At 46.1% G+C, this 15,188-nt stretch overlaps 1 protein-coding gene across 1 annotated transcript in view; it reads right to left on the bottom strand.

Annotated features, from left to right (window-relative positions):
- SIM1 (SIM bHLH transcription factor 1) overlaps positions 1-11,562 on the bottom strand; it is an 89,885-nt gene extending 78,323 nt beyond the window's left edge. Inside the window, exon 1 of the mRNA XM_060753087.2 lies at positions 11,244-11,562. Within this exon, the coding sequence (XP_060609070.2) occupies positions 11,244-11,418 (175 nt within the window). The 5' untranslated portion in view covers positions 11,419-11,562. The remainder of the gene's footprint in view (positions 1-11,243) is intronic.
- Positions 11,563-15,188: the final 3,626 nt, after the last annotated feature.

The following is a 15,188-nucleotide window of genomic DNA, read 5'->3' as shown; positions in this document are numbered from 1 at the left end:
GTACACCCCTGGTTCAAGGGCAGGGAGAGAGTGATTCTTCCCCATTCTTTGCTTTTAGCCTGAATCTTTGCCACAGCCCAGCTATTTCCCCCTTCCCCAAACAAAACAAGGTCTGAAATTGTCCTCTGACCTCAGAAAAGGCCATAGTTCAGGAATATCTCTAGGGAGAGGGGGAAGATGGGGAGGCAGGTTGAGGAGGAGAAATGCTAGAAGTCAGTCCCTGAAGCTCACACATCCCTCCAAAGAAGGAGAGGCGGTTCAAAGGAGAAGAAGGGAAAAAAACACCAGAGAAGAAGGGAAAGAACACCACATCCAAAGAGAGACCGGTCTGCTTCTAACCACTGCAGGAAGGAGTGGGAATTCGGGGAAGGAACATCAACAACGCCAAATATGCAGATGATATGCCAAATAAGATCACATACTTGGAATAACTACTGATGAAACTTAAAGAAGTGGAAAAAGCAATGCTATATCTGAACACTGAGGAAACAAAAATAATCACTGCAGGTGAGTTCCAAAATATGTCAAGTGAAGTGATGGACCAAGGAACTGGCCAAACCACCTCTGAACATTCCTTGCCTTAAGAAACCCATAGGGTCACCTTAAATCAACTTGAAGACTCATACACACAAAGTCCCCACTGTAGAATTCATGCAGTTTGACCCCACTTTAGCTACCATGGCTCATGGAAGTGGTGGTTTCAGTAATGTTCTATCTTTCTCTGTCAAACTACAAATCCCACGATTCCATAGCATTGAGACATGGCAGTTCATGCAGTGTCAAACTGCTTTAGTTCTGCAGTTTAGATGTTTAGACTTGGGGTCCTTCCATACAGCCATCTAACCCAGAATATCAAAGCAGAAAATCCTATAATATCTGCTTTGAGCTCTATTATCTAAGTCCACACTGCCATATATTCCGGTTCAAAGCAGATAATGTGGGATTTTATTCAGCTGTGTGGAAGAGACCTTGGATAGACAGCTATAGGAAAAGATCATCAAGTGATGATAATATCATTGAATATTTTAACAGGCAGGATTTCCCTTGACTTCCTCTTCTAATTTTTGTGACTGATAGCTGGACAGAGAAGAAAGCTGACAGAAAGAGAATCAACACTTTTCAAATGAGGTTCTGCCAAAAAGGATTAAATGGAGGTTGTCTTACTTTGAAAATGTAGGGATTTGACATATCTGAAAGGATGGTAATCAGTAAAGTGGGTGACAATAGCAAAAGAGGAAGGCCGCATTAGGAGTGGATTGAGTCAACCAAGGCAGCCACAACCTTCAATCTGTGAAATGCCATAAATGGAAGAGGCCACCATAGACAGCAACCAACCAAGTGAGATCAGATTCCTACTTTTCACTCTGGCCACAGTTCACTTTTTTACAGCAAGTCATAGCAGGATCAAGTGTGTGTTAAAGAAAAACCTTATGATGTTAATTATTATGTGCAGCTGGTAATGTAGGTCAGCCAGCATGTTTGGGCCACACCTGGTGGGGTATAACTGTAGGGTTTTTAGAATACAGTTTGGAGAAGCAATACGCTACTCTGAGGAAGAGAAGCAATATGCTATAATGTTGCTATGCTCAACAGCTATGCTCTTTGCTATGGAGGAATAGCTATTTAGTACTTAAGATTTATGTTTTGCTCTTAGAATCATAGAATCATAGAGTTGGAAGAGACCTCATGGGCCATCCAGTCCAACCCCCTGCTGAGAAACAGGAAAATCACATTCAAAGCACCCCGACAGATGGCCACCCAGCCTCTGTTTAAAAGCTTCCAAAGAAGGAGCCTCTACCACACTCCAGGGCAGAGAGTTCCACGGCTGAACAACAGCTCTCACAGTCAGGAAGTTCTTCCTAATGTTCAGATGGAATCTCCTTTCTTGTAGTTTGATGCCATTGTTCTGCTCTTAGACTCCAGGACAGCAGAAAACAAGCTTGCTCCCTTACTTTGGATATGTGAGGATTTGACACATCGGAATGGATGGTGATCAGTAAAGTAGGTGACAATAGCAACAGAGGAAGGCCACATTAGGAGTGGATTGAGTCAACCAAGGCAGCCACAACCTTTAGTCTGTGAAATGTCATAAATGGAAGAGGCCGCCATAGACACCAACCAACCAAGTGAGATCAGGTTCCTACCTTCCACTCTGGCCACAGTTCACTTCATGCCCATTTCAGCTCGGCATGCTCACTCTTAGGGGCCTTCCACACAGCCATATAACCGAGAACATCTGCTTTGAACTGGGTTATCTGAGTCTACACTACCATATATTCCAGTTCAAAGCAGATAATGTGGGGTTTTATTCAGCTGTGTTGAAGGGGCCCCAGAGTTAGCAATTTAAAGCTAGGCCTTTAATGGAAGAGAGACAATAAACATATATTTGCTTAGATTTCAGGAAGTACAGACCAAGGCTGGGATCCTTGGAGTGGAGTGGGTTGGACAAGCGATCAGGACTGGGGCCCAATGTAGACCAGGCAGGGGAAAAGCCAAGGCAAGGACTTTCTGTTTGCCATAAACAGAAAATGATGAAGTTGGATGACTCTGATAGAAATTAGTTGGTCCTGTGTAAAACGAGGGCCTTGAAACACAGAGTCCGGATGTGCTTAATTGATATATGGATCTCCTCCCACTCCTTCCACAAACCTTCCTCCTCCTCCTCTTTTCTACCTTCATTCACGTGACCACCGAGAAGTAAAGAGATGTCGCAGCAATCGATGGGACTTATTTCTGAGTCAACATGGTTAGGTTGCAAGGCGAAGATCCCACCCCCTTCCCAGCCTGGGAGTAAGGAACCTGCCTGGAAAAATCAATGGGATTTACTCTGAGGTCAATGGCCGACCATCCGCCAGCCTTACAGCCTCATTCAATGAGTGTCTTTTCCCATCAAGGTGTGTATCGATCTACCTGCACACGCCAAGGTAAGCCATCAAAGCACACAACCATTCTGCTCCTCCGACTCCTCCCTCCCCCCTGGCCCAGCTCAGAGACCAAATGTACATCTACACCGCAGAATTAACACAGTTTGACGCCACTTTAGCAACCATGTCTGGATGCTATGGAATCCTGGGAGTTGCCGTTTGATGAGCCATCACCTCTTTGGCAGAGAAGGCTAAACTCGGGCCTCACATCCTCTGAGGATGCCTGCCATATATGCAGGCGAAACGTCAGGAGAGAATGCTGCTAGAACATGGCCATATAGCCCAAAAAATCAACCCAGCTAAACACCTTGTCAAACTATCCCATCGCATAGCAGTTAAAGTGTTGACAAACTGCACCAATTCTTCAGTGTAGATGTACTCACAGTGGGAATGTGGGGGAGGAAGAAAGCCTATATGCTAGAGGTATGGAAAAAGGGAGAAAGTCTGAGCTTATTTGAAAAGAAATGAAGAAAGGGTGAAATGGAAAAGACATAAAGCCCTGCAAGTAGCTTCTGGTGTGAGAGAATTGACCGTTGTCGTTGCCCGGGGGACACCTGGATGTTTTGATGTTTTACCATCTCTCATGTCTCCGCATGGGGAGCTGGAGCTGACAGAGGGAACTCAGCCCACTCTCCCCGGATTCGAACCACTGTCAGCAGTCCTGCCGGCACAAGGGTTTAACCCATTGTGCCACGGAGTGTGTGATAATTGCACTTGAAGTCCTAGAGTAACGCCCTATGTCCTGTTGGGATTTGCAGATTATGGAGAATGGTATTTAGGATGCTTTAGCAGGCAGCTCACAGCCAGAGACCAACCCGAGGATCCCATCCGATGCAGACCCGACAGAGTGGAATCACATAGGAATAACTGAATAGCCAGGAGCCCCCGGTCGTGCAGTGGGTTAAACCCTTGTGCCGACAAGAATGAAGACCGGTCACAAGTTCTAACCCGGGGACGGCGCGGGTGAGCTCCCTCTGTCAGCTCCAGCTCCCCGTGCGGGGACATGAGAGAAGCCTCCCACAAGAATGGTAAAACATCAAACATCTGGGTGTCCTCTGAGCAATGACCATGCAGAAGGCCAACAAGCCCTATGAGGAGCGGCTTAGGGAACTGGGCATGTTTAGCCTGAAGAAGAGAAGGCTGAGAGGAGATATGATAGCCATGTATAAATATGTGAGAGGAAGCTACAGGGAGGAGGGAGCAAGCTTGTTTTCTGCTTCCTTGGAGACTAGGACGCGGAACAATGGCTTCAAACTACAAGAGAGGAGATTCCATCTGAACATTAGGAAGAACTTCCTGACTGTGAGAGCCGTTCAGCAGTGGAACTCTCTGCCCCGGAGTGTGGTGGAGGCTCCTTCTTTGGAAGCTTTTAAGCAGAGGCTGGATGGCCATTTGTCAGGGGTGATTTGAATGCAATATTCCTGCTTCTTGGCAGGGGGTTGGACTGGATGGCCCATGAGGTCTCTTCCAACTCTTTGATTCTATGATTCTATGATTCTTACACCAGAAGCGACTTGCAGTTTCTCACGTCGCTTCTGACACGAAAAAAAACCCAAACAAACCAAAAACCGAATATCCCTTGGAGTGTTGTGTGATTTCCAGGCTCCATGGCCGTGTTCCAGCAGCAGTTTCTCCTGACGTTTCACCTAGACTTTCAGAGGATCCACTGGAGATGCCAGCCACAGATGGTCAGGAGGAAAATGCTGCCAGAACATGGTCATTCACGCAACACCCCAGTGATTTCGGCCGTGAAAACCTTCGAGAACAGCCCTTCTTTCTTTAGGAACGAGGGTAGCCCAAGCATAGGAAACGGGATAAAAGAAATATCACTGGGTGGTGGAATTATGGTTTGGGACTCCTTTCAGAGAAAGAAATCAAGATATTTTATTATTATTATTATTATTATTATTATTATTATTATTATGCCCAGAGGGAGCTGGGACTGTGCTGCTACTCAACACCCAACACTCACACTAAGGAAAACAAAAGCGACTGTAGTTTGGTACCACTTTAATTGCCCAGACCACAGACCACCTATTATAATGCATTCTGAACCCTGCCACATACACAATGGAGGGCCGTCTTATAGCAACACCAGAGATACAATAAGTGGCCAGCCACTGGTCAAAGGACATTTAATTTAATGCCAAGTTTTTAAAACTTTGTGTTTTGTAAATATATTATAACTGTACCCTCGTTTGCTTCTGATAAGTAAATAAATTGCCCATGGCTCAATACTATGGAATCCTTCCTGGGAGTTGTAGTTTGGTGAGGTTCCAGCACTTTGGCCTGTTAGTCAAACTGGCCAATTGAAACATTCACACCTAGATCCAACAGACAAGAGTTCTTTCTCCAACCCTGGACATTCCACAAATACATAAACCTCATTTTCCTAGTTTCCAACAGACCTCACAACCTCTGAGGATGCCTAACATAGATGCAGGCAAAACGTCAGGAGATAATGCTTCTGGAATGTGACCGTATAGGCGGAAAAACACACAACTCGGTGATTCCGGACATGAAAACCTTCGTCAATATATCAAACTACAACTCGCAGGATTCCCTAGCATTGAGCGATGGTACCAAGCTACACTCATTCTCCACCACGAAACACTAGAAGAGACTCTGGAGCAAGTTTGGCTTGGAGGCTTTATGACCAAGGTTGGTCTTCTGATGGCCCCGCCAGCCTCCCAAGAGAGGCAATGTGCTCGGCTCTGCCTCCTCCCTTCCACCCTTCTCTCCTTGAGGCAGCAGCAGTCCTCGGGCGGCTTGAGAGGCGGGGAAGGCTGCTCAAGGGTGGGAGGGGGCGGAGAGCGCGGCCATCTGCTACGCCTGATCCAAAGCCCCGGCGGGAGAGGCGCCGGTAATTGAGGCCATCCGCCGCCGAGCACGGCGCCTCCGGGCCCCACGCAGCGCCCAGAGAACCGCACATCGCGGATGAGCCCCTTCCCGCTCCCTTGGCCCCCAAACCTACTCAAAGGAGTCTCCTCGAGCGGAGATGTGGCACCTCCAAGAAAGAGGAACACAAAGAAGACGGAAGGCGAGGTCTTGGCAGGAATGAATGAGCCCTCCAAAAGAGGACGCGCACCTTCAGCCTCTCCTTGAAATGATAACACACACGCCTCATCTACACCGACCACTGAGTGCAGTTCGACATTTCTGGAACATAGCCTTGCAGTCCGAAAACTCACAGCAACCCAGTTCGGAGTTAGATTTCTTCCACACTAAGAGGGCCAGGCGACAAATTTCCACAAACGCCGGCCTCAGGGCTCTCTTTGTGGGTTTGTGCAATCCCCGTCCGGACTCAAACTGGGCTCCAGGCTTTCCTCTGTAATTATCTACACAACGAAACCACTGCATTCAATGGTCAAAGTAGAGGGACCCAATGGCGTCCTTCATTGTCCAAACGCAGAGAGAAAGGAGGAACTGCGCGCTTTTGCGCCAACCGGGAATTCACGGGAAAGGGCCTGGCTGGTGCCTGGAAAGAAAGCCTGGAAGGAAAGGCCCCTGTCTATCCAGGGAGCCAAAGAAGGGGCTTGTCTCGTCAAAGGAAACCTTTCCAAACCGACCCCTTCCGCAGGAAGACGGTGCAGATAGCCGGGAATGGCGCGCGCGCACCTTGCACGGCAAAACTCCCCGGATTCTCGCTTTGCTAAACTTGGTCCGGCCCTGCCCAAATTCGCTGGCTTTCCAAGGCTTCCAGACGCGGTTTAGCGTTTGATTCACACAAAAAACGTATTAAAACACCCGTCGGGCTACACTTTGCCCTTTGAAGGGACACCGCTCACCCTCGATTCGAAGTGGAAGTAAATATCTCTATAGAAATGCAAAGTGATTGGGAAACGAAGTTCCATTTCAATGGCTCAAACTCACAGAAAATAAGCGATCGCGTTTCTGTGAAATGACAATTGCTCAATAACATCATTCCGGAAAATAAATGGGTATTCATAGGTTGGATCTGCCAAATATCCCAGGGTCTGATCCCAGATTATCTACTTTAAACAGGATTATATGAGTCTACACTGCCAGATAATCTGGGATAAGAAGATAATCTGGGATCCGTTCCTGGGATATAGGGCAGTGTAGATCCAGCCTCTCTCTCTCTCTGTGTGTATCTATATCTATATAGAAACCATCCCCATTTCTATGTGTATATGTTTGTGTTCTATACACACACACACACACACACACACATATATACACGCAGACATACATATAACATATACACATAGATATGGAGATGTTTTCTATATATAAAAATCGCATATATAAAATATGTAAAATTACATATATGACTGGATTACATAAATCTACATTGCCAGATAATCCGGGATAATAAAATAATCTGGGATCACACCCTGGGCTATAGTGCAGTGTAGATCCAGCCTCTCTCTCTCTTTGTGTGTATCTATATCTATATAGAAACTATATCCATATCTATGTGTATGTGTGTGTGTGTATATACACACATATACACACACATATATTCACGCATACATACATATAACATATACACATAGATATTGAGATGTTTCCTATATATAAAAATATCTAAAATTACATATATGTATGTCTATCCGCACACACACATATATTTAAATACATGCATATATGTGTGTATATAGTGATAAAATATACTGCCATGGGTTGTTTCGCTTCTATTCCTAATATCGTTCTTTAATCCCGTGGATCCAATCCCATCTGTCACGCCTCTCCTATTACATGGCTCCTCACATTCCTCCGTATCCTCACTGCCTTTGTTTTCGTTCCTTCACCGGAAGGGTTTTCCTCTTGGAATATCTCTTGTCTATCGCAGCTCCTGGTTTTTCACCGACGTTCATACTTTGACAAAAGGTTTTATTTACTAATAGTCCGACCGACTGGACAAAACCCGATCTTTTGCTTTTATTTTGGCCAAAAAAGAGAGAAAGATAATTTCGGAAGAATCAGCATCCTGGGTCCAGTTTTGATTTACCTGGGAATTTAGTTGGCGAGCCCTGCTTTCAAATCAGAGGGAAACTACACTCTCTCCCGCGTTCCTCAGGAAATAATAATAATAATAATAATAATAATAATAATACAATACAACAGCCAGCAGAGTGATCTTGTTTGCTGATAATACTACTACTACTACTACTACTACTACTACTAATAATAATAATAATAATACATCACACAGTCCTAGACGCTTGGGAAGTGTTCGACTTGTGATTTTGTGATAGGAAATCCAGCATAGAGATCTCGTTTGCTGTGACATACTGTGGTTTTGTGTCAGTAAAATAATATCAGGATTTAATAATAATAATACTTTATTTATATAATAATAAACTATTTATATAATAACAACAATACTTTATTTATATTTTAGAGCGAATATAATTAGGATGATGGTGTACATAGATCTAGGAACTTAAGACAGTATTTTTAAAAATTACAAAAAGTACACCAGATGATGTGAAGGGGTGCTCTTATATACACAGCGAGAGTTCAGGTGGAGGGAAACCTTTCTCAAGCTGGATCTACACTACCAAACGAGGCATTACTCTATGGTCAATGTAGACCCAAACTGAACAGACTGGGCTCTGGCACCATGAGATGCAGAGCCACCCTTAAGAAATGGGGCCACAAAGTGGAGTCCAAAGTGGAATATGGAGAAGAGCAAACCACAGACCACTTATTACAATGCAGTCTTAGTTCTGCCCCATGCACAATGGAGGACCTTCTTATAGCAACACCAGAGTCACTCCAAGTGGCCAGCTACTGGTCATAGGACATTTAGTATAATGCTAAGTTATTAACTTTGTTTGTGTTTTTAAAAACATTACGGCTCTACCCTCAATTCTCTTCTGACACGATAAATAAATAGCATTAGATCTATAGAACTCGGTTAGAACTGCATTATTTGGTTTTACACTGACCATAAAATACACTTCAAAATGCATTATTTGGCTGTGTAGATCCAGCCTGAGCCCTTACTGATTTTGTCCGTTTTGGAATATAAAACGAAAGGACAGATTTTGGTTTGTGTTTCTTCTTTTCACACCTGGCCAATGGCCATAATCCATCCTAGAGCCCTTCCACACAGCCCTGTATCCCAGAAGATCAAGGTAGAAAATCCCACAATATCTGCTTTGAACTGGGTTATCTGAAGGCCCTTCCACACAGCCCTATATCCCAGAATATCAAGGCAGAAAATCCCATATTATCTAAGTGTGGACTCAGATAACCCAGTTCAAAGCAAATATTGTGGGATTTTCTGCCTTGATCTTCTGGGATACAGGGCTGTGTGGAAGGGCCCCTAAACATAAACCTTCTCTTTGAAGGACATCGCTTTCCCCCTCCATGGACCTTTAAACCCTTCCCGAAGAACTTGATCATTGAAAGTGACTTTGGTTTTCTTTTCAACCAACCCGGAAAACAATGGCTTGTGTTTTGCTTGTTTGTTTGTTTGTTTGACTCCCTATCAGCCTGGAGCTCGTGGACACGTAGGATCCAGATGTGCTAAGTTCATGCATAATCAAAGCGAGGGGTTTAATTCATTGGCTTCTCTCTCTCTCTTTATGTCCTCCCCCCTTCCTTGGGTGATTTTGTGTTATTATTTTAGCAAAGGAAGCGTCGTTGCAGCAGCGGTTAGGCTCCTTTCCTTTCTGTACAGCGGCTTCGATCTAGGTAAATATTTAGTTTGGTATTAATTCATTTCCCGGCCTCCTTCCTACTCCCTCCTCCCCGAGTTATCTTTCATAAATATGAGAGAACTGGCCTTTGGGGCCACGCGTGGCTTTGGCAGAGAGGAGGGGAGGGGAGGGGAGCGCCCAGGCGAGGGTTTGCTTGACGGGAACAGGCAGGGGACAAAAGGCTCCTCAACCAACCAAAGCCACCCCCCCCCCAAAAAAAAGAAAACCTTCGTGGGCAGGGAGAGGAGGGACACCACATCCTATAATGAAAAGGAGGGACAGCCCCAGAAGGTGCAGCCCAAACACTGGAGATTAGTGTAGTCCTGGCTCAGCCAGTTATCTACATAGTAATATTAATGTGGTTTCACACCACCTTAGCTGCCATGGCTCAGTGCTATACTGGGAATTGTAGGTTGGTGAAGCATTCTTTGGTAGAGAAAGCTACAGGCCTCGTGAAATGACAGCTCCTAGGATAGTACAGCATTGAGATATGGAAGTTAAAGTGGTGCTACGCTGAATTAACCGTACAATGTAGATGCACCTTGAGATAAAGATCCCATGTGTGTCACCTCAGCAATAATTTGAGTGCTGGATTAGGACTCTGGGAAGCCAGAGTTGGGCCATGGCACCCACTGAGTTTTTATTTAAGGTAAAGGTTTTCCCCTGACGTTAAGTCCAGTCGTTTCCGACTCTGGGGGTTGGTGCTCATCTCCAATTCTAAGAGAAAGAGCCGACGTTGTCCCTAGACACCTCCAATGTCATGTGGCCACCGTTACCTTCCCGCCAGAGCAGTACCTATTGATCTACTCACATTTGCATGTTTTCGAACTGCTAGGTTGGCAGAAGCTGGGGCTAACAGCTGGAGCTTATGCTCCAGCTGTTAACAAGTTTAGCAGCTCAGCGGTTTAAACCACGGCTCCATCGGGGGCTCCTTTAAGTTTTATTTTTTTTATTTATTTCGTTTCAAAAGCATTGCATAAATAAATAAGTCAACCCATTGAATGACTTCAAGGTTTGTTTTATTTTTATTTTCATGTCAGGAGCTATTTGAGAAACTGCAAGTCGCTTCTGGTGTGAGAGAATTGGCCGTCTGCAAGGACGTTGCCCAGGGGGTGTCCAGATGTTTGATGTTTTACTATTCTTGTGGGAGGCTTCTCTCATGTCCCTGCATGGGGAGATGGAGCTGACAGAGGGAGCTCAATCCTCTCTCCCCAGATTCCAAGTACTAACCTGTTTGTCTGCAATCTTGCTGGCACAAGGGTTTATTTAACCCATTGCGCTACTTCAAGTGAGTCACTCTTTCTTCAGTCCCTCGTATTACACAACTCCTCAAACTCTTCCCTGTCCTAATGCGTTCGCTCATTCCACTGGAATAATTTTCCTCCGATCAAGTCTATTTTAATACCACCTCTTGAGTCAACCTTGCTGAGAAAACCCGACGGAAAGGACTTGAAGACACAGAAGAACAACATCAAGGCCAGGAAATACAAAGAGTCGATGCCGGGTCTGCAATCTGGGGCCTTCTGCTACCGCCACACCACAACTTTAAGGGCGCACCTCCTCCTCCACTCTCCCTCCCAAAGTTTTTGGGCAGGACGAAGTGAGATTTAGCCCAACTCCTTTTCCTTTGCCCCAGGCCACTTACCTTCGGGGAAGACGACTCGCATCTTCAGGTAGCTGGTGGTGAGCCGGATGATGGAGGCCTTGTCCAGCTGGGAGGTGATGGCCGAAGGCAAAGGCAGCAGCTTGGCCAGTTCGTAAAACTCGCTGTTTTCCTTCTCCCGTCGAGTCCGGGCCGCATTTTTGGACTTCTCTTTCATGGTGGGTTCTTCCTCCGGCTTTTCGTCCCCGGAAGCGCCACAAACTCATCCAAAATAAGGGCCGAGCGTCAGTTTAAGGCAAGCATCGTGGGGGAAGGTGCTTCCCAGTCACCAAGAAGAGGCCTCGGCCATGGCAGAAGGAAGGGGGGAAGGGAGGAAGGGAGGAAGGAAGGAAGGAAGGAAGGAAGGAAGGAAGGAAGGAAGGAAGGAAGGCGCGACCTTGAGAAGGAGAACGAGGGCGAAGAAAAGGCAACAGGCAAACGTCGGTTTGCCGTAGGAAAGAGGGAAAGGGGGAGAGAGGAAGGAAGGAAGGAAGGAAGGAAGGAAGGAAGGAAGGAAGGAAGGAAGGAAGGAAGGAAAATGAGCGGCTATGGCTGGCCAAGGGAGGTCCAGCTCCAAAGCTCCCCAGAGCTCAGCCATCCATCCATTCTTGAGGGGTTGCCGGAGAAATTCCTCGGAAAGGGGACGCAGGCCTTCCTCCTCCTCCTCTCGGGGTCATTTTTGGGGTACCTACAGGCCAAACCGAGACAACTCACCTCTGGAAAGGCCCACTGTGGAGACAAACGCAAAGGAAGGTCTCAAACAAGATGGACCAACAACCAACGGTAGCACCTACACCGTGGAGGTAATGCAGTTTGGCCCCATTTTAACTGCCATGGCTCAAGGCTGTGAGATCCCGGGTGTTGTCGTTTTGCAAGGGCTTTCAGTCTGCCAAACAGTGCTGGTGCCTCACCAAACTATAACTCCCAGGATTCCACAGCAATGAACCTTCGAGATCGAAGCGCTGTCAAATGTTATTCTTCCTAATCTTTCTCTTGAATCAAGAACCCACTAAAGCTTTGGGAGCCACTGCTCTGAGGTCCGAAAAAAGTGGATCCCGCTTCTGTCTTGAGTCTTTAAAGTCTCACAAGATGTCTTGGGCCCTTTCCATATAGCTGAATACAATCCCACATTACCTGGTTTGAACTGGCAGTGTGGGCTCAGATAACCCAGTTCAAAGCAGATATTGTGGGATTTTCTGCCTTGATATTCTGGGTTATATGGCTGTGTGGAAGTGTGCTCAGACACTGTGTGCTAAGTGTTCAAATCCTGTGTGCTAAGTGATCAAATCCGACCACACTTCGAGTGGGTGTGATTTTTAAAACAGGGTGGATGGCTTTGATGGTGTACTCCTGCCTGGCAGGGGGTTGGATTGTCCGTGGGTTTTTCCCGTCAAGTCTATGATTCCTAGAAATGAGCCCCACTGGAATTCAGTGGGCTTTATTCCTGAGTGGACTCCCCCTCAAAGGCACGCGTGTTTGTGGGAGTGACAGTCCCGCCTGAGCCTCCCTCTCCAGAAAACAGGTTCAAGGCTGCATCTACACTGAAGTTTGACACCACATTAATTACACTATGTAACAACATTTGAAAAAAAAATATTATGTTCCTGGTTTGAAAGTGTTATTTCCTGATTAATTGTGCTGTACTTACTTTGAAAGTGGTTGATATATTCCAGGAACTTCGTTTTTGTGGCTGTCACAAAGTCTGTTGAATTGGTTGAGACTCGATGAGATATTCATTGAAAAACTATAGCAAAATGTGCTGCAGGATAATAAACATTTTCCATGTTTTTATGATAGAATCAATTAGGAAAGGACGTTTATAACCCAGGAACAAAAATCGTGTTACTCTGGGCCCTTCCACACAGCCCTATAACCCAGAATATCAAGGCAGAAAATCCCACAATATCTGCTTTGAACTGGATTATCTGAAGGCCCTTCCACACAGCTGTATATCCCAGAATATCAAGGCAGACTATCCTGCAATATTTGCTTTGAACTGGGTTATCTGAGTCCACACTGCTATATATTCCGGTTCAAAGCAGAAAATGCAAGATTTTATTCAGCTGTGTGGAAGGGACCATAAAATTACCATGTCTGGATGTTATGGAATCCTGGGCGTTGTAGTTTATGCGTTTTGACAGGCCAACCCAAAGACCTTGTAAAACTGCAGCTTTCAGGTTTCCCTAGCATTGGGCCACGGCAGTTGAAGTGCTGGCGAACTGCATTATTTCGACAGTGTAGCTGCACCCTTTTTACCACATCTGGAATGCAAATGGGTGGCAGGAAGGAGATGACTACTGAGTGGGACACGTGGGTTTCATAGTACATTTCAAGCACATCCTTGAACGAGGAGAATTTTATTTTTAAAGTGGGGCTTGGCCTTTTCTGCCAAACCGAACTACAACTCCTTGCATTCCGTTCCTAACGAATTCTAAGAAGCCGACAATTGGATACAGAGCTTGCGGGTCAATGAATTATGTCTAAAGCCTCCTTTGATGAGTTTTTGGACGCTCCCCTCGCTTTTTAGACTAGAAAAACAGACAAACAAGCCCTGACATGCACTTTGGAAGTTTGGAACTGCATTATATTATCAGTGTAGAAGACCCCTGTGATGCAGTTTAGCTACACCGGATTCCATGCAATGATTCTACACTGAGCATATCATGTAGTCCCGAAGGAGACCCAGCCCAAGTTGAAACAAGTCCATATAAATAAAAGCGACAACACTTGGCAAGCCACTTACCTCCGCAGTGGAGCCTCTTGGGTCCTAAATGCGAATCCCGGGGGGGAAGGGTGCCTTCCAGCCTCGCCTTCGAGGGGGAAGAGGGATTGAATCCGGAAGCAGCCTCCCTTCCTGGGCGACCCAGAGCAGAGCAGAGCGGCGCCTCTTCCCTTCCCTTCCCTTCCCTTCCCCGGCCGCCCCCCGGGCTGAGAAGTGCCTCGCGACTCGCCTTGGCGCGCGCGCCCACGGGGCTTTTTCAGCACCACTTACTTCATTCCTCGGCCCAGCTCCGCTCCAGCCCAGCCTCCACGCCACTCACCCGCGAAGGCGGCTTCCCATTGGGCGCCGGCCCCCAAAGGCTGCTCGCCCATTGGCTGGGAGGGGTGACGTCACAGCAAGACGGACGCGCCCCTTTCTAAAACAAAATAACCCTCAGAAAGGGGTATGGCCGCCTCTTAGTGTAGTGTGGCATGGGCTAACTTGGGCCCTCCTTCCAGGTGTCTTGGACTTCAACTCCCACCATTCCTAACAACCTCAGGTCTTTTCCTTTCCCCTGTTAGAAATGGTGGGAGTTAAAGTCCAAAACACCCGGAGGGCCCAAGTTTGCACATGCCAGATCTATACTATGTTGTGGTAAGTCATAGCAGAACCAAGCTTTGTGTGTATAAGAAAAACCATGTGATGGTAATGATTATGTGCAGCTGGTAATGTAGGTCAACCAGCAAACTTGGGTACAATTGTATGAGTTTTTAGAATACAGTGTGGTGGAGAGCTTTTTCTCTGAGGAGATCTATGCTCAAAGGCTTTGCTCTGGGGAGCAGCATGGAGAAGCTACTCTGAAGTACTCTATATTGGAATAGCTGTTGTTTATTCAAGGTTTATGTTTTGCTCACTCATTTGATTTAAGATGAAGATGCCTTGTTTTGTGTTACTTACAAGGACTATGTAAGTTTCTTGCACTGTTTGATTTTGGTATGCAACATTGCAAGTTTATATTTCATCTCTGCTATTAAGAGTAAAGATTTTTCTGTTCATTTTTCCTCTTGTCTGTGAGTCTATTGCATTTGGACTTAGGGCGCTGGGTAAAATTAGCTGCTGCGCAACGAACTGTGGCATGGGCGCGGTTTAAGACCACTCTAACTGGGACTTGTAGTTTGCTGAGGCATCAGCACCATTGGGAAAACTGCAACTCCCATTATTCTATAGCCTTGAGCCATGGCACTCAA

This window comes from Anolis sagrei, chromosome 1, assembly GCF_037176765.1.
Source record: "Anolis sagrei isolate rAnoSag1 chromosome 1, rAnoSag1.mat, whole genome shotgun sequence".
In the NCBI taxonomy this organism is placed as follows: domain Eukaryota; kingdom Metazoa; phylum Chordata; class Lepidosauria; order Squamata; family Dactyloidae; genus Anolis; species Anolis sagrei.
Note: the sequence above shows the minus strand (reverse complement) of the source record. Positions and strands in the feature narration are given on the sequence as shown.